Here is a 24,796-nt window from a genome sequence, read left to right as displayed (position 1 = left end):
TCTGTTGGCTGAGCCTCGCCTCCCGGCCCTGGGCATTTTCTTTGGATTGTCAGTGTGGGGATCACCCTGCTCAACTCCTGACTGGGAGCAGGCTGGCCTGCTGGGCTGTGCCCACTTCCAGCACTGAAAGAATGGGCCCAGGGGGGGTCAGCCCTCCTGCAGCCCTGGTTTGAATTGGAAACTGTCCACCGATGCCTGGCACCTGGCACCTAGCCCTGCAGCTGTGGGTCTGAAACTGACGGGAGTTGCAGGAGCTTCCGGCCCTGGCTTTGTCTTTGTGATGTGTCCTAGTCATAAGGTGCTCTGAGACCTCATGGCTTAGTTTTCCTTCGGAATTTTTCTCCCTTGGAGGCTTTTTTTTTTTTTTTAGTGGATTTTATTTTCTTCTCAAAACACAAGTATTTAAAATATCTATGAAGCACCTCATGCTCATTAAAGGAGCTAAGAAAAATTCAGAAAAGTACAAGAAGAAAAGAAACCACTCATCATTTCACCAGCCTAGAATAACACAGATCATGCTCGATCTTGCCAATTTTTGGTGGCTATATATACATTTTTAACACAAAATTGGGATAATCTTGTATCTGCTGTTTAAAATCTGAGTTTTCCCCCTTAATATCCTATTGGGAACAATTTTTTTTAACTTACATTTTAGGTTCAGGGATACGTGTGCAGGTTTGTGATACAGGTACATTGTGTGTCTTGGGGGTTTGCTGTGCAGATTATTTCATCTTCCAGGTCATAAGCCTAGTACCTGTTGGGGTAGTTTTTCAATCCTCACCCTCCTCCCACCCTCCACCCTCAGGTAGGCCCTGGTGTCTGTTGTTGCCCTGTGTCCATGTGTATTCAGTATTTAGCCCCCACTTATAAGTGAGAACATGCAGTATTTGGTTTTCTGTTCCTGTGTTAGTTTGCTTAGGATAATGGCCTCCAGTTCCATCCCTGTTGCTGCGAACGACATGACCTTGTTCTTTTTTAGGGGACAGCTTTCTTTGTGCTTATTGAAGCACTTTAACAAACCAGTTTTCACGGCTGCATACTGTTCCACTGTTGAGACTCCCGTCATGTTCTTGACCATTCCCTATTGATGGAGATGAGGCTGCTTCCAATTTCGCTCTTGTGCATAACCCTGATGAACACATCTTGTATGTACATCCTCTTGTACATTTCTAATTATTTGCTCCAAATGCTAGTGATGTGGCTGGGAGGCTGTGATGCATGTTGCTTATTTCTGTTTCAGAAACGTGTGTTCGTTCACCTTCCCCACCTGCTGCGTATACAGATGCTTGTTTCCCCACATCCTTACCAACACCATGATTTCTGGCTTTTTTTTTTAAAGTGGTCTTTGAGTTTTGCTGTTAGTCTTGTTCCTTATGAAGGCGTCCGACCACAGTGGCAGTCACTCAGCATCGCACTGTCTCCAGGTCTCTATGGGGCCACAGTGGCAATCACACAGCATCGCACTGTCTCCAGGTCTCTATGGGGCCACAGTGGCAATCACTCAGGATCACACTGTCTCCAGGTCTCTATGGGGCCACAGTGGCAATCACTCAGCATCGCACTGTCTCCAGGTCTCTATGGGACCACAGTGGCAATCACTCAGCATCGCACTGTCTCCAGGTCTCTATGGGACCACAGTGGCAATCACTCAGCATCGCACTGTCTCCAGGTCTCTGTGGGAGCCTGGGTTCCTTTGGGGCCTGGATCCAGGGCTCATCCTAGAGTGAGCCGTCATCTCAAGGCATCTCCATGGGGGATATGTGCCCCCCGGGGCTGCAGTTACAGACACTGAGCTCGCTCCACCTTCACCACCCAGCCCTGCTGCTTCCCACCCTAATCCTCCTGGCAGAGCCCCTGGATAAGGAAAATATTTGTGAAGAGGAGACCAGGGCAGGCAGACAGATGCGTAAGAGGGAGGATTGACTGCTGTAGCACCGGACCCAGGACACCTCCCTCTGGGACTGTGGCGCCTCCCTCTGGCTTTCTGGATTCTGGGTTCTGGGGGGTCCGACCTTTCATTTTTTTCTCCACCTCACCCCCCACCATGTCGTGTCTGAAAGGAAGCAAAGCCCAGCCCTGGCAGGTGGAGTATTTTTATTTCCCCTGACAGCGCACCTCCTGACCTCTATCTTCTTGCCAGTGATTTTTTAAATCCTAAACGATTTGGCAATAATTGCTCCTCCTTGCGTGATTATTGCCCTTCACCGAGAGTAAATCTGGGAATCCCCCGGGGTCCTGAGCGCACTTTGGTATGCGGAGCCCACAAGCTGGCCTGGACAGGCATCGCTGCTCCAGGCAGCTGTGCATCCAGCCGGCCGGCCCTGGCGTCCCGGCCCCCAGCCTCCGCCTCCCTCGCCGACAGCTTCCTGGGGCTCTGCCTGGATGCAGCCTCGCTTTATCCCGCAGAAGCTTCACGCTGTTCCTGCATGAGAACTCGTCCTCCAAGAGACCACGTTCCTCTGGTCCTGTCCCCGTGGGCCACATCCACACATGTCCCAGCCCAGGAAGAACAAGTCTCTGTTCTGGGAGGGAAACCTGTGTGCCGTCTGGTTCTGTGTGTGGGAAGAGCACGCACACAGTTTTATTTTCCCCAGAAGCATGCAGGTGTAGGATGACGTGTAATACTTGGAAGACCCATTCCATTTCCAAGGAACCTTCTAGCAGGATGGCCCCAGAGTCTCTGGCAGCAGTGGACATGGTCCTGAATTGGAGTGCTGTGAATGTTCACCGCTGACCTCATGGTATGAAGACAATTGCTTGAGAAGGGCAGAGGGGACCCGAATACGGGGGGCTCTGGCCAGCCCTGCTGCCAGATGCCAGCAGCCATGGGGGCTGCCCGGCCAGCCCTGGCTTTTCCCGACCCTTAGAGTGCCCTTTGTGCATGCAGCGGACACTGGTGCTGGTCCCATTCCCGGGAGCACACGGTGCCACTAGCTGTGTCTTGCCTGGCCGGGTGCTGGTTTGATAGACACAAAAACCTCATTTGGATTTGGCAGGATTTTCCCTAACATCAGTCATTCTGGAAAAAACACTTTGAATTTTTACCATATCTGGGTATTTTTACCATATCTGGGTACTTGCCACTAGCTCTATTTACTTCACGTTTCTTAAAATTGATTCATTTTATTACTTAAATAAATGTATTTTAAAAGGAACTTTTGATGACTACTATAAATGGAAAACCAGAATCTCTCACTTACCATAATAGATTAATCTAAAAATAAAGACCACATGATTACATTAAAATGTATGTCCTTGCTCTGCCTGGAGTCAAATAGTATGTCACCCGTGTGCATGACACACTGGGAATCACGGGTGGGTGGAGGAAAGATCAGAGAAAATCCGTGGAGAGTGTAAAGTGGAGAGCACCACACCAGGAGAACGTGGTTTTATTTCAGTGCCTCATGTCTCGCGGTGGCTTGCGGCTACCAGTCATTGGTAGAATTCTCAACATTGCGGCCTTCAGCCACCTCCTCTGAGCTCTCTCAGCGCCACCATCCCCCGTGGCTTCTCTGAGGGAGGTCCCTCTGGCCTCTGCTTGACTATGATACGTGACGAGTCCATGCCGAGTGGCAGAAAAGCTCCGTGTTCAGCTGAAACTACCTCCCTGGCCTCAGGGGGCCTCACTGGCTCTTTGTCCTTTCTCACAGCTAATGGTGATTCCTTGGTTATCTGAAGGCCTGTTTGGGAGACAGTTCCCAAGACAGTTGCTTCAGGCTTATATGTGTGTGCTTTCTGGAATTCATGGCATGGCCTGCCCTGGTGAATGGTGGGGAGATGGGTAGTGAACACATGTGTGGTAGCCCCTGCTGGGTGTGTCCCCCCTGTCCTCCATGTCCTACAACCTGGTTGGCCCCTTTTGCTTGTCAGAGCAGAGCTCAGAACCTCACCTCCTCTGGGAAGCCTTTCCTCACCACCCACAAGCCCAGTAGGTCAAGAGGAGGTCAGGCCTCACAGCCTCCTGTGCGTTATCCCAGGCCCTGATGGTGAGACTGTGGAATTACCTGATTAATGTCTGTGTGTAGCACTTGTCGTGAGCTCCGTAAGTGCTGGGACTGCATCTGTCTGATTCACACTGTGTGTCCACTGCCTGACCTGGCACTGGCCCACGAAGGCCTGGGGCAAAGGTGTCAAGTAATCAGAGCAAGGGCACCTGCTGCAGGTCGGGGGCCTCTCGGACCTGGTGAGATAGGGAATTTCCTCAACAAAATATTTCCTCATGTTTCTGTTTCCTTTGTAACATGTTTAGGCCGGGCGCGGTGGCTCACACCTGTAATTCCAGCACTTTGGGAGGCTGAGGCGGGCGGATCACTTGGTCAGGAGATGGAGACCATCTTGGTTAACACGGTGAAACCCCGTCTCTACTAAAAATACAAAAAAATTAGCAGGGCATGGTGGCAGGCGCCTGTAGTCCCAGCTACTCGGGAGGCTGAGGCAGGAGAATGGCGTGAGCCTGGGAGGCGGAGCTTGCAGTGAGCCAAGATCGCGCCACTGCACTCCAGCCTGGGCAACAGAGCAAGACTCCATCTCAAAAAAAAAAAAAATGTTTAGATAACTTATTATGTCCTGGCCCTGTGCTGGGTGCTTCACTAAGATGATTTCCTTTAAACGCCACACCTGTTATACCCATTTTACAGATGAAAGTAGAGGCTGGCCCAAGGTCACACAGCCAGCAAACAGCAGAGCTGGGATCTCCACCCCACTGCTCTAGCTCAGCGTGAGACAGGAGTGAGTCTGTGTGTCTGCTGGCCACATCGGGCCCGCCCCCCCTTTCTGTGGTCCCCTTCCGCCAGATGGAGAGCAAATTCCACCTGGACCCATCCTTGCAGGCAGAGTCCAAATCGATGGGACACACACTCAGTAAAACTCCCCCGGCTTGGGCATGCTTCACAGTCATCGTTTCATTTTGTCTTGATTTTGGTTTGTGTATTTATCGGTTAGCCCCGCTTAGCATCTGAATTCCAGTGAGAAGACCTGTAGTTTGTTTGTTTGTTTGTTTGTTTGTTTGTTTTGAGACAGTTTTGTTCTTCTTGCCCAGGCTGGAGTGCAATGGTGCAATCTTGGCTCATTCTCCTGCCTCAGCCTCCCAAGTAGCTGGGATTATAGGCGTTCGCCACCATGCCTGGCTAATTTTTTGTATTTTAAGAGAGACGGGTTTCACCATGTTGCCCAGGCTGGTCTGGAACTCCTGGGCTCAAGTGATCTGCCTGCCTCGGCCTCCCACAGTGCTGGAATTACAGGCATGAGCCACTGCGCCCAGCTTTTTTTTTTTTTTTTTGAGACGGAGTCTCGCTCTGTTGCCCAGGCTGGAGTGCAGTGGCGCAATCTCGGCTCACTGCAAGCTCTGCCTCCCGGGTTCACGCCATTCTCCTGCCTCAGCCTCTCCGAGTAGCTGGGACTACAGGCGCCTGCCACCACGCCCGGCTAATTTTTTGTATTTTTAGTAGAGACGGGGTTTCACCATGGTCTCGATCTCCTGACCTCATGATCCGCCCGCCTCGGCCTCCCAAAGTGCTGGGATTACAAGCATGAGCCACCGCGCCCGGCCATGCGCCCAGCTTTTAATCAGATTTTGGAGTAGGGGAGTGAGAGGAGCTGGTCGGTTCTTTTTTCTTTAAAATTATTATTACTTTTTTTTTTTTTTTGAGACCGAGTCTCACTCTGTCGCCCATGCTGGAGTTCAGTGGCACAATCTCAGCTCACCGCAACCTCCACCTCCCAGGTTCAAGCAATTCGCATGCCTCAGCCTCCCGAGTATCTGGGGGTTACAGGTGCATGCCGGTCTAATTTTTGTATTTGTAGTAGACACCGGTTTCACTATGTTGGCCAGGCTGGTCTCGAACTCCTGACCTCAAGTGATCCACCCGCCTCGGCCTCCCAAAGTGCTGGGATTACAGGTGTGCGCTACCACTCCCAGCTGTTTTGTCTTTAAATTACATGTATTTATATTAAAAAAAAAAAAAAAAGAGCATGAGTCCATTTAAGCAATAATACGTTAATGTGGCAAAAGGAGACCCACAAATGACTGACATTTTGGCCACACTGACGGGGACTGTACGACTCCCTCCACTCTATGTGGGTGACCAATGGGAAGTCTTATTTGAGCCTCATAAGTGTGTCCAGACACAGCCAGCCGTGTCATAATGCAGAGCACTCATCTGCTCAAGACACATTGCTGAGCGTCAACCAAGTGCCAGTTGTCAACCCAGATTCCTTGTCCTGAAGGAGCTCCTACTTCTGGAAGGGTAAGATGAGCAGAGTCCTTTATGCTGCACTGTGACACGGGTGGCACCAGGGTGTGATCCCAGAGTGCTTTGGGAGGCCACGCAAACCAGCCTGGAGGCAGAGGAAAGGTGGTGGTCACCGGAACTGAGTCCTGAAGGCCTGGGAGGAATTAGCCAGCAGAGGAGGGAAGTAAGCAGGCAGAAGGTCAGCACATGCCCACAAGCTATTTTTCTGGTGTTGGTGTGTATTTCCAGCTATTGTCATTCTCCGTTTGCCCGAAGGACTTCGTCTACATTTCTTGTAGGGTAGATTTCTTGGTGATGAATTATTTCTGCTTCGTATGTCTGAAATATCTTTATTTCATCTTCGTTTTGGAAAGATATTTTTGCTGGGTACAGAATTCTAGGTGGGCATTTTTTTCTTTTACTGCTTAAAAGACGGTAGTCCACAGTCTTCTCACTTGCATTGTTTCCGACAAGAAATCTAACGTCTTATCTTCGTTTCTCTGTATGTAACATGTCTCTTTTTTGTCTGTTTTATAAGATTTCCTCCTTGTCACTGGTTATGAGCAATTTGATTATGATGTGCCTTAATACAGTTTTCTTCGTGTTTCTTGTGTTTGGTGTTCATTGGGATCTTGGATCTATGGATTTATTATTTTTATCAAGTTTGGAAAAGTTTCAGTCACTATTTCTTCAAATATCTTTGTGTCTTCTCTCATCTCACTTTTTTTTTTCTGATTTAGAGGCAGGGTCTTGCTCTGTCGCTCAGACTGGAGTGCAGTGGCACGAACACAGCTCACTGCAGTCTCAAACTCCCTGGCTCGAGTGATCCTCCCACCTCAGTCTCCTCAGTAGCTGGGACTGCAGGCTCGAGCCACCATATCTGGCTAATTTTAAAAATTTTTATAGAGACAGGGTCTTGCCGTGTTGCCTAGGCTGGCCTTGGACTCCTGGGCTTAAGTGATCCTCCTACCTCAGCCTCCCACAGTGCTAAGATGATAGGTGTGAGCCACTGTGCCCCAGCTCATCTCACTTTGAGAAACTCTAATTGCATGCACATCAGGCCACTTGAAGTTGTGCCATAGCTCACTGATGCTCTGTTCATTTTTAAAAATAATTTTTCTGCCTCTGTTTCATTTTGGGTAGTTTCTATTGCCATGTCTCCAGGTTCATTCATCTTTTCCTCTGCAGTATCACTTCTGGCATTAATCCCACCCAGTGTATTTTGATCCCTGACATTGTAGTTTTCATCTCTAGAAGCTTGGTTTGGATTTTTTCTTTTATCTTCCATTTCTCTACTTTTGGAACACATGGAATACCATTACAAGGGCTGATGAATGCTCTCGTCTGCTCGTTCTCACCTCTCTGTCAGTTCTGGCTCAGTTTGGATGAACTCATCTTTCTCCTCCTTCTGCATAATATTTTCCTTCTTTGCACGTCTGATCATTTTTTATTGGGTGCCATACATGATCAATTTTACCTTCTTTTTGGGTGCTGGATATTTTTGTGTGCCCATAAAGAATTTCGAACTTTGTTCTGGGATGCAATTAAATTACTTGAAAACAGTTTGATCCTTCCAGATCTTGCTTTTAAGATTTGGGGGCAGCACCAGAGCAGGGGTTGCCCTGGATAAATTATTCTTCACAGCGAAGCCAGCAGCTTCTGAGATCGCACTCAATGCCCTGTGCATCGTGAGTGAGCTTTCCCAGCCTGGCTAGTGGGGACATACACAGTCCTGCCTGAGACACACACAGTCCTGCCTGAGACACAGGCACCATTTTCTCTAGTCATTTGGTGTGATTCTTTCCCAGGCTCAGGGAGTTTCCTGCCTCACATGTGCTGGCAGTGGTCTGCTGAGTACTTGAGGGGACCCTCCACGATATCCACAGCTCTTTCTCCATGCAGCCCTCTCCTCTCTGATTCCCTGTCCTGTGGACTCTGCTCCTAGGTCTCCCCAGAATCCTAGCTTTGTCTCCTCAGTTCAGGGATCCTACTGGACTCTACCTGGGTTTCCCTCTGATTAGTCAGCCCAGACTGTCATACGAAACACCACAGACTGTGTGGATTCAACAGCAGAAACTTTTTTTCTCACTATTCTGGAGGCTTGAAGCCTGAGATCAGGGTTCCGGCAAGTCTAGTTCTGGTGAGGGCTCTCTTCCCGGCTTGTAGATGGCTGCCTTCTTGCTGTGTCCTCCCATGGCCTCTCTGTGCTTGCGTGGAGAGTGCACTCCAGTGTCTCTTCCTCTGGTAAGGACAGCAGTCCCATCAGATCAGGGCCCCCTCTGACCTCATTCGACCTTAATGAATTGCCTCCTTATAGGCCCTGTCTCCAAATACAGTCACACTGCCGGCTAGTGAATTTGTGGGGGACAAACTTGAGTTCACAGCACCCCTCCTGTGTCCACAGTCTGGAAGCATCGAAGGCAGTACGCTGGGGGCAGTCACAGGAGCCACCTCATTTGTTTCCTGCATCTCAGAAGTCATTGTCCTTCGTTGCTTGATGTCCGGTGTCCTGAAAGCTGTTGGTTCATAGTTTGGTTTTCTGTTTTTTTCAGGTGAGAGAGTTTATCCCAGAGGCTAGTTTTTGAAATGACACCCAGGCTGTCAGCATTTCCTCTGTGTGTGTGTGAATTTTGGTTGGTATATTATTTGGTTTTTAAGGCAATACCTTCACCGTTGAAAGCAAAACCTATATAAAGCAAAACTTACAAAGATTTGCCAGAGATTTGCTTCACTTTCATGGAATCAAGGGCAAATAACCAGGTTACAGAGTCTTTAGGGTCAGGTAAAATTTAGCCTGTGTTCCAGCGGAGGCCGGACAGCGTTCAGCATCCCTGCTCGTCCTTGGGGCGCCAAATCACTTTGACATCTGCTGATTGATTTCAAATTGCACAAATATATACCATTCAAAGCTGTGGCCTACGGGGGCAGTGTGAGATATATTCAAGGTGGGTTGACTTTTAATCAATACGATGACAATATTATCTTGTTTAATTTGTATGATGGTGGTTTTAAACATCAAATCAAGCCATTTATTATGTCAAAAAAAGATGAAGGAGCCCGGAAATAAAACTCTCCTGACATCACTTCTGAGCATATTTCACTGCCGTGACAGGCCGTCATGATTGGGGACGATATCGTGGGCGACGTCGGCGGTGCCCAGCGGTGCGGAATGAGAGCGCTGCAGGTGCGGACCGGGAAGTTCAGGTCAGTGCCAGCTGGAGTCAAATTTATTCACCTTCCTTCCAGGGGATGACCACGTCCTCATTCTGTTTTGTTCTTCAAAATAAAGGGGATATTCTTTCCAAATCAAAGAGCAGTATGTGGGCATTCACTATCTTGTATGTAATGGACCTCTAAGAACAGGGCTGAGTGGTCTTTTATAGCAGACAGTGATAAAGTAGAGTGGCTTTTGATACAGGGTCTGGGTTTTGGAACGGTGTGCAGTGCAGAGAGAAATAAGCAAAGGCACTGTCCATCCTGGGCGGCCCACCGGGGAATTGGGCCGAATTTGTGCTGCTGTCCCTTCGCAATTCAATCAGACCCTGCACTGCGGCAGTTACAGCTGTGGGCACTCAGCCCCTTGGACAGCCTCCCTCTCCTTTTGTTCACCTTCTCCACTCTGTGAGACACAGAGAGCCTGGAGACGACAGAGGGTTGCTCAGGGATGCCCTGGAACAGAACCTCCATCTCGAGAAGAAGCTTGTGTTTTATTTGCTGGCAAAAGTCTGCCTGGCCTGGAGCAGCTGTCAGGGGTTGGGAGCTCCGGGGCATGTGGAGGGCCCTGTGGTACCTAAGCTCCAGCTCGCCTGGTCATCGAGAGGATCTTGGACATCAGAGTGTTGCCTTGCCTTATGCTAGATGGTTTCGACTGTGGCCATTCAGAGAAAGTACATCTTTGCAGATGCTGGAGAGACTTGGTTGAAACATGGTTACCTGGAGGTACTTGGATTTGGGGTGGGGGCAGTTACATTTGTCCTGAGAGGTCTGCTTAGGCAGGACCAGAGAAGACAGATCAGAGGGCCTGACCATCACTCTGAAGTCTCTCCTGTGGGTTGGGAGCCATGGCTGAGTGCGAGGTGAGTGAGGAAGTCTCAGTGCACCTGGGTCCAGGGTCAGGAAGTTGGTCCCTTCCAGCTACCTCCCAGACCCTCCCAGGCTTGGGGGCCCCCATGGAGCCCCCGACATGTATGACATATGGGCCTTCTTTCTTTCTTGAAGTTGAGTTTTGTGGCTCCCCTTGGTTAGGCCTGGCCTAAGGGAGTGAGGGAGACCCCACTCACAAGCCACAGGAACATTTTTTCCAAGAGACCAGCCAGGGGTCCCCCAGTCCCCAATCCTGCCTTTCCTGCAAAGGTCGCAGAGCCTGGTCTTGCTGCTGCTCCCAGGCGAGGGGCTCTCCACTGACAGCGGACCTCGGGGCCCTATAGTTGATGCCAGGTGCTGCCTGGCGTCAGCCGTCAGGAGCCCAGCCCAGCGCCCTGTGCGTCTCAGGGCACATCTGTGACCCATGAGCACAAGTGACACCTCCCTGCTTGGGAACACAGTGGTGTGGCTTGGCAGGAGGTGGAGAGGGAGAACTGTACCATGTTGTGTACTGGGCTTCTTCCAGTTCCTTGGATGAGAAACATGTCTGTCCTGAATGCCACCTCAGTTGGGGTCTTTCTGGCCAGCCCAGGCCAGGTGCCCCTATAAACTGAGAATGGGCCTCTGAAGAAGGCTCCCCACAGCCCACGAATGCAGATGGGCATGAGGGAGGCTGTGCCCACCCTACGCCAGCAAGGGTTGGTGCTTTTCACATTCCGGTTACCTGCATGCTATTTGAAGAAGAGTGTGAGGTGGGCATCCCCCATGACACTGTCTCCCGGAGAGAGAGAAACTCTTTTGAGACAGAGTCTCTCTCTGTCGCCCAGGCTGGAGTACAGAGGTGCGATCTCAGCTCACCGCAACCTCTGCCTCCCAGGCTCAAGTGATTGTCTTGCCTCGGCCTCTTGAGTAGCTGGGACTGCAGGGGTGCACCACCACGCCTGGCTAGTTTTTGTATTTTTAGTGGAGACGGGGTTTCACCATGTTGGCCAGGCTGGTCTCGAACTCCTGACCTCATGTGAACCACCCCCCTCTTCCTCCGAAAGTGCTGGGATTATACACGTGAGCCACCGCGCCCGGCCCTGGAGAGAGAAACTCCATCAACAGTTTGCCAAATCTTTCCACACTGCCTTCTCTGCGTAGATAAACAGACTGGTAATATTTTGGTTTTTTCTTTTTATAAAAATAGGATGATATTGTTTTGCAGCCTCCTTTTTCCTTGAACACTGTTTTATGGCCTCTTTCTACAAGCGTCTTCATAATGATTTTTTTGGTAATTTTTAAAATTTCGGTAGTTTTTGGGGAACAGGTGGTGTTTGGTTACATGCATAAGTTCTTTAGTGGTGATTTCTGAGATTTTGGTGCACCCATCACCCGAGCAGTGTACACAGTACCCAGTGTGTAGTCTTTTATTTCTCACCTACCTCACACCCTTCCCGGCAAGCCCCCGAAGTCCATTGTATTGTTCTTATGCCTTTGCATCCTCATAACTTAGCTCCCACTTATAAGTGAGAACATACAGTGTTTGGTTTTCCAGTCCTGAGTTACCTCCGTTCCTTGAGGTCTCCGACTCCATCTAGGTTGCTGTTAATGCCATTATTTCGTTCCTTTTTATGGCTGAGTAGTATTCCATGGTGTATATATACCACATTTCCTTCCTTCCTTCCTTCCTTCCTTCCTTCCTTCCTTCATTCATTCATTCCTTCATTCATTCCTTTTTTCTTGATGGATTCTTGCTCTGTCGCCCAGGCTGGAGTGCAGTGGCGCGATCTCAGCTCACTGCAAGCTCCACCTCCCAGGGTCACGCCATTCTCCTGCCTCAGCCTCCTGAGTAGCTGGGACTACAGGCGCTCGCCACCATGCCTGGCTAATTTTTTGTATTTTTAGTAGAGATGGGGTTTCACTGTGTTAGCCAGGATGGTCTCAATCTCCTGACCCCTTGATCTGCCCACCTTGGCCTCCCAAAGTGCTAGGATTACAGGCGTGAGCCACCGTGCCTGGCCTCTTCCTTTTTTTTTTTAACTTTTAAGTTCAGGGGTATATGTGCAAGTTCACATGTAGGTAAACATGTATCATGGGGGTTTATTGTACAGATTATTTCATCACCCAGATATTAAACCTAGTACCCATTAATTATTTTTCCTGATCCTCTCCCTCCTCCCTTCTCCACCCTCCAACAGGCCCCCGTGTATGTGTTATCCTGTGTATCCATGTGTTCAGATGCTGTAGGAAAGGAATCAGTGTAGTGCCGGGCACACAGCAAGCCCTCAGCAAATGGCCAGGGTGGGGAGCACGTGCGGCCACTACCGTCCATATCCATCCGTGTCCATCCATATCCACCAAGCTCCAGACATGGAGTCACCTGCCTCTGTTAAAGAGGATGGGACTTAGCCCGTTTGTTCCTAACGAGATTTAAAATGTCAGATCTTTTGATTTGTTTGTAAGGATGCAAATCTGTGTTTGTTAACATGCAGGACAAAGGGAGAAGAGTGTTAGCTTGGCTAAGGTGGGGACTCAGTTGCTGGGGGAGGCCACATGGGCATCAAAGGAGGTGGGGCTCTGCGTGTGTAGCTGTGCCCCAATTAAAGGGATGGGAGGTCTCCCAGCCACTGGTGACTCTCTGGAGCTGCACTGTCAGACACAGTAGCTGCGAGCTGCAGGGGGTGACTTGTAGCTCGTCCACAGTGAGACGTGCAGGAAGTGTAAAATACACACTGGATTTCAGAGACTAGATGGGGAGAAAGGATTGTGAAAGAGCTCGTGAGTATTTTTTTATATCGGCTGCATGTTGAAATGCTGATATTTCGTGTTAATTTCACCCATTTATTTAAATTTTTGTTAATGTGGCTACTAGAAAAGGTTCGCTGGCCTCTGCATGAGTGTTGGTGGCCCCAGGTGGCAGCTGCCCTCCTCCTGCACTGTCCCCTTCTCCCTCCAGATGGTACTCTCGGTACACAGATATACTGAAATGCTGGAGGGGCGTGGGGTCCTGGATGAGTAGCTGATGGGGCCTCGCTCTCTGGAGGGCTGTTTTGGGACTGGAAGTGCTTACGTGGTGCTCCCTATGGATGTGTGGCCGGCCCGGGGCCAGCACACAGCCTCTGGAGTCAGCCGGGCACCTGCCACTGGGCCAGTATCCCTTCCTTCCAGGAAATGCCCCCAGCCAGGCTCTATGGAGCAGCACCTCACCCTTCCAGGGCCACCCCCAGCCCTCTGGCATCTCAGCACGGCCCCGTTCTGCACAGCGGTGAGCCCCCCAGGGGCAGCAGCTGTGTCTCCTCTGCAGCTGAGGCATGTTGTCGCAGCCCTGTGCTGAGCCTCTCATCTCCTGCGAGTGGCCCAAAGAGGCCTGACAGGAGCCACTGACCACTGGATGGGTCAGCTGGGCATCAGAAGGCCTTCCAGGCTCTGTCCTCTGTTGGTGGCCTTGGCCTAGCCTTGGCTGAAATGGGAGAGTGAAGGGGGAGGAGGGGTGGCCTTGTCCTGGGCCCAGGTGGCAGAGAGCCCTGTGGTGAGTAACTGTGCTCACACTTGGTTTGAGGCCAGGGCAGGATGGGGAGGCCATCCAGGCTGGGCAGCTGGTGGGCGGGGGAAGCGGTCAGTCCTCCCAGTCACTGGCACCAGGAAGGGAGAGAAGCCGGAGGGCTGACTGAGGCCTCCCACTGGTCCTGCTGCGGGACGTGCCCTCAGCCAAGGTCTTCTAGTACGGAGCACGCACTTACACGTGCACACACACACACACGATTGTGTTTCTGAGGCAGCTGTCAGAAGTCTGAGAGGCCGAGAGGCGGCTGAGGAGTGGCATTCGGCCGCTCACTGGCAGTGAGATCTCCTTGTCACCTTGGATGTATCCATTTCTCTTGCTTTCATTATAAAATGGCCCAAAGAGAGTGAAGCCTCGGGGTTGGGAGAGATTGCAGGTGGCTTAGCTCTGGAGGGAAAGTTTTGCAGGGCCTGTTCCCCAGTAAAGCGTCATCCCCGGGCAGGCATGTCTGGAGCTTGGCCCGGCAGGGCTGCCCAAGAGCCCTGGACAGGGAAGCACAAAGCTTTCTTTTCATACCTGCTCCCTGTGGAAGTCCTGCCCAGCCACGGTGTGGCCCTCACCTGGCTGGCAGGTAAAGGCCTTCTGGGTGTCCCTCACCTGCCCTGTTCCCAGGACTCCTGGCGCATTGGACATGGCTGCTCCCCTGGACCCCTCGAGGTCTCATCCAGCCACAGCATTCCTGCTGCCCAGGCCTTGGACAAGAGTGTCTCCTCCATGGGGGGTCCTGTGCCGTGGGTGGCAAATCCTCATGGTGCCATGAGTCCTGCAGCCCCAGAGTGCTGCTGCCCTGCCCTGAGAGGCTTTTTCAGATGGGACAGCTAGGACCTTGGCCAAGGCCACCTGGCAAGGTTTTACAGAGGCTGGACTGGAACCTGGCCGCCCCCAGTCCCCTGGGCGAGTGCTTTTGCCTGCACTTTTCCCTGTTGGAATGTCCTGCCCTTGGGGCCACATTTTGCAGCAGTCACAGGGCCCCGCCTCACTCCAGGGCCCAGGCAGGGCTCCACGTTTGGATGCGGGGCCCAGTGGGTAAGTGCACTGCTGCCCACGGCCCCCAGCACTGTCACCCCTCGCTGCTTGCCTGCCTGTCAAGGCAGCCCTCATCTTCCTTGGAGGATGGGGCTGGGCTGGGAGCCTGTGCCCTCCCATTCTGACAAATGAATAGAGGGAAGGGACGTTTTGCCCAGTTCCAAGATGCCCTCTCTGTCCTCAGTGGAGAAGGAAGAGCCACTGGCACATCTGAGCCGCAGACCCTTCCTGCCTCTTATATCCCCACCAACCTGTCTTCCTGTGGAAATGCCAGAAGCCAGACAGTGTGGCCCCTCACCATCCCCATCACTCTGTTCCCTGTTCCACGCCACACCCCGCAGCCACCACCCAGTCAAAGGCGCCACTGCCTGGGAAGCCCCGCGCTAGTCCTGGAGCTGCTGCGTAAATAAAGCCGCGATGCAGAGCTCGCCTCAGGTCTTCTCTTATTGTTTACCCAAGGCTGGCAGATGTTTTATGAGCCCAGAATGTTCTTAACAGTTTGCCCTTCTGAGAGGGGAAGTTTCCTGGACCGTGATTCCTGACGTCCTGCAAGGTCCCTTCTAGCTGGGGCCTGGGTGCTGAAGGGGTTTCCCCGCAGTGGGGCAGCCAGCCAATCTGGGATTCCAGCCGCCTTGCACAAAGCTGGAAGACGAGGGGCTGCAGGGTGCGTGGCTGTGGAGCTGGTTGGGTCGGGAGGGAGAGTGCCCCCACGCCTGGTCTTTGACCTTGGAGGCGGCTGCCATCAAAGCAGCAGCTTGTCCTGGGTCTTCCCAGACTTCGCAGCGACGGACTTCAGAGTGTTTCCTGTTACGAGAAGGCTGTGGATTCGCTTTGCAACATGACAGATTTTTCTTCTGTGCTACGTGGAGTGTGAGGGAAGGAAGTGAACCTGGTGTTAAGTTTTCAGCAGTCACATGTCAAAGTGAGTGGCTAGCAGGGCGGCGGGGGGTCCAGGCTGTGGTGGCCCTGGTCAGCCTTCCAGGAGTCAGGACCCTCCTCCTGCCCTCCTGTGTAAACAGACCAGCCAGGGCAATCCGAGCCAGCGCCGGTGGAGAGAAAGGGCCAGTGCTGGGCTTGGGAGTTCACTCCAAGTTCCTCAGGTACTCATCCTGGCAGTGCAGGGAAGGAAGGGCACCAGGAACAGGCCTGTGGAAAAATCCACTGTGCAATGAGTCCATGAATCCCAGACATCCTCTCAGTAGCCCTCTGGTCCTGCCCGGGATAGAGGCTGTGGCTTCTGGTGTAGGTGGGCACTTCTGGGGTCAGAGGGGTCATTTAGCTCACCTGAGGTCACACAGAGTGGGACACAGCCCAGTTTAAGCCTGTACACTTTTTTCTTTTGTCTCTTTTGGTAACAACTTTATTAGAAATCATTCCCATGCTGTATAACTCAGTGGTTTTCATACATTCACAGAGTTGTGCAGCCGTCACCGCAATTTTATAACATTTCATCACCCCAAAAAGAAGCCTCAAATCATTTAGCTATTATTAGCAAAGCACCCCCCACATTCCACCCAGCCCCAGACAATCACTAATCTACTTTATGTCATACTTTTTCTTTTTTTTTTTTTTTTTTGAGACAGAGTCTCACTCTGTCACCCAGGCTGGAGTGCAGTGGCATGATCTTGGCTCACTGCAACCTCTGCCTACCAGGTTCAGGCGATTCTCCTCCCTCAGCCTCCTAAATAGCTGGGATTATAGCCACGCACCACCACGCCCAACTAATTTATGTATTTTTAGTAGAGATTCGGTTTCACCATGTTGGCCAAGCTGGTCTCGAACTCCTGACCTCAAATGATCCCCCCGCCTCGGCCTCCTAAAGTGCTGGGATTACAGACATGAGCCACCGTGTCTGGCCTTATGTCATGCTTTCATTTGAAAAATTTAGAAAAATTAAATTGGCCCATGAGTTTGAGACCAGCCTGGGCAACATAGCGAGACCTCATTTCTATTAAAAATCAAAATTAGCCAGGTGTGGTAACACCCACCTGTGGTCCCAGCTACTCGGGAGGCTGAGGCAGGAGGATCTCTTAAACCCAGGAGGTCCATGAGGCTGCAGTGAGCGATGATCATACCACTGCACTTCAGCCTGGAAATTTTTAAAAATTGTGGTAAAATATGTACAACAAAGTATGACGTTAAACAATTGTGATGTGAATAAAATTTGAATACATAGCATAATGAATAACACAGCGAACACTCTAAGGTCAAGAATTAGGAGGCTATCAGCTCCCCAGAAGACCTAGTCCCTGATTCACACGCCCAGTCCTCCGGAGGCAGCCCCACCTTGCCGTGGGCACAGTGGCTGCAGTGACGGGGCCTGCTTTGTTCTCCCACATGGCTGGCTTCCCTCCAACATGGTGCTGGCTCTTCCTTCTCTGACCTTTATCCAAATGGAATCGCACACTGTACCATTGAGCTGTGGCTTGTTCATCGTGTCCTCTGTGGCTCGAACACCCCTCTCTGCCCATCCCTCGGAGGGAACATCTGGGTGGGTCCCAGTTTGGCCCTTCTGCACAGGCTGCCAGGACTGTTACGGTTTGTGTCTCCTGGACACATGGGCGTGAGTCCTTCTGGGGCAGATCTGCTGATAGATGGCAGTGCTGGGTCATGGAGGAGCGTATGTTCAACTTGACCAGATGAGGCCAGACGGGTTTACTCCCCCACCACGGGGGGACCCTGTTGCTCCCCGCCCCGACCATCACGAGCTGTTCTGGGAGGGAGGCCCATGTTCTTCCCAGTTTATAGTCCTGGGAGGTTTCTGGACATTGTCAGCACGTGGCAGTCCCGGACGCTGGGCCTCCTGAGAGAGTGGGGAGGAGACCCGAGGCGGAGGCAGGTGTGTGAAAGGAGGCTGGTGGGGTCCACATGGCTCAGCAGGTGAACGTGGGGTTTCTGGGGGGGCAGATGCCCCGTCGTGGCCCCCATGGCTTTGGTTGGGGCAGCGTCAGCTTCCTCCTCCTCTGCTGGGTTTCCTGCCTTCTGTTGGCTGCTGGGGCAGGGGAGACAGGATTAGGAACAGTCACCCTTTCTGGTACTGACCTTCATTAGCATTCTTGGTTCCTGACCAGGGCTGCTTCGTGTCCAGGGCAAGAGGGGAAAGATGTTAAAACCTGAACCCCCCTGCTGGGCTTGGTGCCGCCTGTGGGAAAACCAGTGGGCTGAGGGCTGGGGGGCTCTGAGCTGAGGAAGGGGGTCCCACGTGGAGGCCGGGAGGTGGCTGCAGAGTGAGGCCACGAGGCCTGGGGGTTGGCCCAGAAGGTAGGACCCCTGTAGGCAGCCTCCCAACCCCAGGAATTTGCCTTTTGGGAACGTGCACGTCCCTCGAGGGTCCTGGAAGGCTCTGGAGTGGTGGGACAGGGATTGAGGGAGCGTCAGCAGGGCCCTCGCTTCTCCCTAGAGCCGCTCAACAGATGTTGCAAGGCGCGTGCTCTGGGCCTGGTGCTCACACGTGCTCTTCTCCCAAGACACTCCCTGAAGCGCATTCCCCAGGAGCTGGAAGGGGGATAACGCAGGTATGCCTCATGGCGGGGCCAGTGCTCATGCTTACACACACTCGGCCTCAGCTCGTCTACACCCTGCAGCAGCCCAGAGAAGCTGCCCACCTTCTTACCCCTACGATTTAGATTTGCAAATGGAAGCCCAGAGAGGTGGAGTAACTTGCCCAAGGCCACACAGCCTATCAGTGTCAGAGTCGGGATTCGAACCCACCTCTGCCTGACTCCAAGGCCTGTGCCCCTGAACATTCTCAAGCCACACCCCAATTGGCCAAGTGTTGCTGGAGCTCTGAGCAGGGGCCGGGCCTCACAAAACAATAGTAGCCAGTGTGGGGGCTCACAGGACTGGTCAGCTCCCGCCCTCCCCCGCTTTGGCCCCCTCCACACACACACAACCTGCTGCTGGGCTGGACGTAAGCAGGACTTGGCTCCAGGGGCTTCTGACCTAGGGCAGGCCCTGAAGTCGGTCATTAGACCCCACCCACCCACCCACCTGAGAGCCTGGTGGAGACGTGACAGGTGACAGCCCCAGAAGTCCCATCGTTGCTGCCTTTGTGGTTAAAGTCCATGGAACCCGAGTGCTCTCTTCCCCTCCAGTGTGTGGTGGGGAGGTGGGGAGGGGACCCAGGCGGATCTGGGGAGCTGTGGCCAGGCCACAGCAAGCAGGGGAAGAAGAGGCCCGTAATGAACTTGCAGCAGGAGCTGTGGCCACCATCCTAGCCAGGCCGGCCACCTGCCCAAAATGGTCTCTAACCTTAACATGAACCTGGGCCGCTTGGGCTCTGCTGGATGCCCCCAGGGCTGCCAGAGCCTGCCCGTCACAGAGCCCCTCTGAGACCTGGAGTCTCACCTGAGTCCTCTCGCTGCCCACAGGGTTGGCCTCTGCCTTTCCGCTGCTGCTCTGTGGCTTAGGAACATGGCCAGGGCTGGTGGCGCTTACGACCCAGGGGCAGGGAGGGCACATCCCCCACAGCATTCACCATTGCTGCTGTGTTCTGATGTATCAGGGAATCTGCATTTTTAATCCTTTGATTGCTACATCTTTTCTAGCCTGGAAAAGTGAGGAAGGAAGGAAAGGGGGCCCAGAGGCCCCTGACTCCTGTCCTTGAAGACATAGCTGGACGCAGTTCTTATTTTCAGCCATCTTGCAGCAGTGGTTTTATTTGTGCGCAGGTTCCTCTGTGTCGTGGGTAGGTCCCAGGATGTGACCCACCAGTGTGCTCCCCTAACTCCACTGTCCTCAGGTTAGGGACAGCCAGGGACAAGGCCCCCTACTCCAGCCTCCAAACGTAGTTCCAGGCTGGAGTGCCCTGTGCCCAGGCCCAGCCTGATAGCCCCGGGTGCTCTCCCTGACTTTTCATGAGCCCAGGGGCTGAAACCAGAGCAGCAGGGAGACAGAAAAGCCCAGCCCCACCCTCCAGAGGGGGAGTCTAGCTGCCCGGAGACCCCAAGAGCACTGCCAGAATCTGGGTATGAGACCCAGTCCCCTGCCGCGTGCTAACCATGTAACCTTGGACGTGATCTCTTTGTGCTTTTGGTTTTTTTTTTCTTTTTGAGATGTGGTGTTGTTCTGTTTCCCAGGCGGGAGTGCAGTAGCACCATCATGACTCACTGCAGCCTCTAACTCCTGGGCACAAGTGATTCTCCCACCTCAGCCTCCCAAATAGCTGGGAAACAGGTGTATGCCACCAAGCCCAACTAGTTTTTAAATTTTTTGTAAAGATGGAGTCTCCCTATGTTGCCCAGCCTCCTAGGCTCAAGTGATCCTCCCGCCTCGGCCTCCCAAAGTGCTGGGATTGCAGGGGAGCCGCTGCGCCCGGTTTGAGCATGATCTTTGCCTTGCCTGGCTCTGGGTTTCCTCATGTGTCAGGTGGGGCTGAGCCCCAGCTGTGTGGGCTGAACAGGGGAGAGTTAAGCTCGGCCCCTAGGGTGAGGCCCGCCATGGTGGTGGCTCCCGCGTGGCATATTTCCCTAACGGTTCCCATTTGGTCTGTCCTGCTAGACCAGGCTGGTGGGACGTACACTGCCTCTGGGGTTCTGTCCACCCTGTGGGTGTGGTCCACCACATGGTCATGGTGGCTTTCTAGGGTAGACTTGACCTTCCCCACTGCCTTTATTTATTTATTTATTATTTTATTTTTTTTGGAATGGAGTCTCGCTCTGTTGCCCAGGCTGGAGTGCAATGGCACGATCTTGGCTCACTGCAACCTCCTCCTCCTGGGTTCAAGGGATTCTCCTGCCTCAGCCTTCCAAGTAGCTGGGAATATGGGTGCCTGCCACCACACCCGGCTAATTTTTGTATTTCCAGTAGAGACGGAGTTTTGCCATGTTGGCCAGGCTGGTCTTGAACTCCTGACCTCAGGTGATCTGCCCACCTCAGCCTCCTAAAGTGCTGGGATTAGAGGCGTGAGCCACAGTGCCTGGCCTTCCCCACTGCCTTTAAAATCTCGATGGTCCCCACTGCCCATGGGAGGAGGGCCAACCCTGTCCTCTGTTAGCCGCCTGGTCCCCATAGATATTTACCAAGCACCTACTATGGCCAGGCGTTGTTGAGGATGTGGGGGATTGAGTGAATGTGGCGGGTGTCCCCTGCCCTCTAGGGCTGTTCTTCCTTCCAGGGAGGGAGGTTCAAGCCCCTCTCCTGACGCCCAGCTGGCCTCCCAGCATCATGGATCTCTGCTCTGCTGGTCCCCTGGAGTGGCCCTGGGGCCACCACCTAACACTCTTGTAGGAATAAGTTATTTTTTATGGCACAATCGCCTGTGCCCTGGGTTTGTGAATTTGGGGGATTTTTTTTTTTTTTTTTTTTTTTTTTGAGTCAGAGTCTTGCTCTGCCGCCCAGGCTGGAGTGCAGTGGCGCGATCTCAGCTCACTGTAAGCTCTGCCTCCCGGGTTCATGCCATTGTCCTGCCTCAGCCTCCTGAATAGCTGGGACTACAGGCACCCACCACCACCATGCGCAGCTAATTTTTTTGTATTTTTAGTAGAGACTGGGTTTCACTGTGTTAGCCAGGATGGTGTCGATCTCCTGACCTCGTGATCTGCCCGCCTCGGCCTCCCAAAGTGCTGGGATTACAGGCGTTGGGGGATTCTTAAGAAGGAAAACCACCTGAAAGTGCGGGGTTATTAAAAACAGAAACCAACCCACGCACCCACCGCTGGCGAGCAGCCCGCACAGCTCCCACCTGACCAGGGCTCCCTTCTCATGGGCGAGTGAAAGTTGCTGAAAATAGGCCTCCTGGTGAGGAACCTCCCAGCCAGCCCCAGCGCAGCCACTTCTATCGGTGGCACTGAGGCTGCACTCCGACTGTGGCATCCCCCATGTCTGTCCTCGTTACTAAGCAAAGATTTGTGCAGAGGAGTGTGCTCCACTTTCCAACGGTTTCATCCAGGAGCTCAGGGCCGGGGGCTCCATGACCATAGATTCAATCTCCTGGGCCACAGCCATCCGTGAGTGGGGGGACGAGGGGCCACACCCTGCACTCTGTCCCAGCATCCCCTCTCCCTGGAGCCGTGCAGAGATGGCCTCATTTCGTCCCACACTCACATGCGGGTCCTAGACACCGGCTCATGCATGCACACACACACACACACACACACACATATGCACGCACATACACGCATGCGCACACGCACCCACGCTCTCTCTTTGGCCTGTGGGAGGGCAGGATCCCAGCCGCCCCAGCGGGGAAGGGGTGTGGGGAATCAGCCCTGCAGATGCGGTGTGAGGGGCAGACCTGGCATGCTGGTCTTTGGCAGTGTGGTCCCAAGTGGGTGCGGCTGGAGAGATGCCTTGCCACAGGGCCCAGGCCACCTGCATGCATCCCATGAGGCCGTCCAAGCCCGTCTGCCCTGCATCAGAGAGGACACCCCCGATGCAGGGAGGGAGGAACCTGGTGAAGCCAGGAGCGGTGGGCAGGGGCCAGCGAGGATCCCCAGGCCCCCAGGGCAGTGTGCATCCGGCCTTCTTGCATGCCCACCTGGCATCCTCCCTGCCGCCTCCTGCCTCCCGCCCTACCCTTCCTGCATCCCACTCTCATTTCCTCCTCCCCACGCCACCTGCTCGGGCCACAAGAGGGCGCCTTGCTGCCAGGGATGGGACAGGCCGGGCCTGCTGGAGCCAGGGCCGATGTACGCACAGCTGCATACACTCACCCGGGCCCACATGTGCTCACGAGGGGCCCCCATACCCACACGATCCCACATCCACATGTGCACATGCCAGGCCCCACAGGTTCTCAGGCCCAGGCCACACATCCACAGGTGCCCACTCTCATGCTGGCCTCATAGTGCATGCACACACACACACACACTCACGCCCAGATCCCCCACGCCCCAGGCCGCACATGTGGCCCTGCTCACACCCCACTCATTCCCTCCCAGATGCCACGCCACCCCCATGCCCTGTGTGCCCTCTGCCTCTTGGGGCCCTGGGGGCCCCAGCTCCAAGAACCACGGGCTTGCTTTAGCCAGGCCTCCACAAACCTGCCCATTCCTCAGGACACCGGCCCTCTCCTCTGCCACCCTTCACGGGTGCAGATGATGAGCATGGAGACCACCACAGCGCGCAGGGCCGAGGGTCACCATCAGAGTCTCCTGCAGCCCTGGAGTCCCAGGGCCTGAAGCAGGCAGAGTGGCCGAGGTGGCTTCACCAGCCTCACCAGCCCGTCCTTCTTGTCTCCCTGGCACCTTCTCAGAGAGACGCCTAAGAACACGCTCTGGGTGTTGGGGGCCTCCCAGTGTTCCCTGCGAGTTTGGAGAGGCCAGGTCCCTGGGATGAAGACACCCCCACCCGCCAAGCTCCCCTCCTGCCAGTCCCACCTGGAGCCTTCGTGCATGCTGTCTGTGCCCTTCACTTGTCCCGCCACCTCTTCCTCGGCCTGCCTGGATCCTGCCATATCCTCAAGGCCTTCCCTGGTGATGGAATTCCAGAGTCCTCCCAGCTGCAAGGGCCTGAGGGATCCGCTGCCCCCCAACCCCCCACCCCATCTCAAGGTCATGTGCTAATCCCATGCAAGCTGGGGTGTGGGCTGGCTGCCATGTCAAGCTTGTTTCTGTTGTACCCAAAACACAGTCTCACCTCCAGAAGAATTACCTGGCACTCCCTGGAGTCTCCGCAGCCTTCTCATTTTCAAATAATTTTTCAGATTTCTGGAATAGAAAGAAATTCCATACACCCTTCTCCCAGAGACAGACCCCATTCAAGCTTTGCCAATCATTCCATGAACTCCTCTAGAGAGAGGAAGACCCAGTCCGGGGACAGGCAGCTCCCTCTGGTCTCTCTGGACTCCATCCTGGAACACATCCCTGTCCTCGCCTCAGTTCTCACAGATTGTCAGTTTTGAAGATTATGAGACGGTCATTTTGTGTGGTGTTTTCTCACGATACAACCCAGGTTACGTGTTTGGGGCTAGCATTGCATAGAAGTGGTGCTGTGCTTGTTCTCATAGGCATGTAACGTTGGTTTGCCCAAATATTGGTGATGTTAACCTTGACCTCTTGTTTAAGGGCGACCACATAACGTGTTTTTCCCCTTTGTGACTGGTACATATTTGTGGGGAGATGCTTTGAGGCGATGCGATGTCCCACTTTCATCTGCCAGTTTTAGTGTCCCTTAGTATTTCTTGTTTGAATGAGTGATTTCTATGATGGTTGCCAAATAACTCCATCATTCTTCCTTGTATTTACTCCTGGCATTTTACTTTAAGGGAAGATGTTCTCTTCTTTCCACTGATTTATGTACGCCAGTGTGGGCTCCTGGCTTCCTATGTAATTCAGTGGGTTATCATCTGTTAACCGTCATTATTGGGATATTCAGATGGTCCCGGACGCAGGCACTGGCAGCCCCTTCAGGCTGGCCCTGTGACCTTTGGGCACATCCTCACCGTTCTTTGAGCCCTTCCTTGCATTTTGGCCCAAAAAGATGTTTCAGGTTCATTTGTTCAGTCTTTGCTTCAGCCCTGGAACCGGCCATTTCTCCAAGGAGCCCCAGTTCCTTCCAGTGGAGAGCGCTGTTTAGACCCTCAGCCCAGGGCCCCAGGTGTGCTTGTGTCTCTGGGCATTGCTGCGCAGGCCCTGGTGGTGGACAGAAGTAGGAAAGATGCGCATGGTATGCAGGCGTGCCACACACATGCGTCCGTGCTTACCCTGCCCACCTGGACCTGCCCAAAAGCCTGAGCTCACACCAGTGCCTCTGATTCCAGTCCAGCAGCACAGGGCTCCTTCTCACCTCATGCCTTTACACGTTCATGCCTTCCTTCCACAGCAGGGAGAAGCCTGGCTTCCTCATTCTCTCTCCATCTGCTTATCGCTCCATCCCATGTAGAGCCAAGTCCCTGACCTTGCCTGTGGTGGACACTCTGCGTTTGTTAAACTGAATCACCACAGTCCTCCCTATTGGGAGAAGCCTTTTCAGC

General features: G+C 53.2%; 1 protein-coding gene across 7 annotated transcripts in view; it reads left to right on the top strand.

Annotated features, from left to right (window-relative positions):
• The window catches only part of LHPP (phospholysine phosphohistidine inorganic pyrophosphate phosphatase), a 152,059-nt gene that overhangs the window by 43,225 nt on the left and 84,038 nt on the right, over positions 1–24,796 (top strand). The window contains exons 6-7 of one of the 7 annotated variants that reach the window (XR_008651719.2): positions 980–1,145; positions 1,241–3,155. The exons of 3 other annotated variants lie outside the window; for them this stretch is intronic. Coding sequence is in view for 3 of the 4 variants with exons in the window: in XM_055246127.2 (XP_055102102.2) it covers positions 1,340–1,792 (453 nt within the window). In the remaining variant the exon portion in view is untranslated. Of the gene's footprint in view, positions 1–979; positions 3,156–9,342; positions 9,435–24,796 lie in introns of those variants that run through there. 3 more of the 7 variants (XM_055246134.2, XM_055246127.2, XM_055246162.2) reach the window with 3 other exon arrangements.

Source organism: Symphalangus syndactylus, chromosome 2, assembly GCF_028878055.3.
Source record: "Symphalangus syndactylus isolate Jambi chromosome 2, NHGRI_mSymSyn1-v2.1_pri, whole genome shotgun sequence".
NCBI lineage: Eukaryota > Metazoa > Chordata > Mammalia > Primates > Hylobatidae > Symphalangus > Symphalangus syndactylus.
The sequence above is the reverse complement of the archived record's forward strand: the minus strand, read 5'-3'. Positions and strand labels throughout refer to the sequence as shown.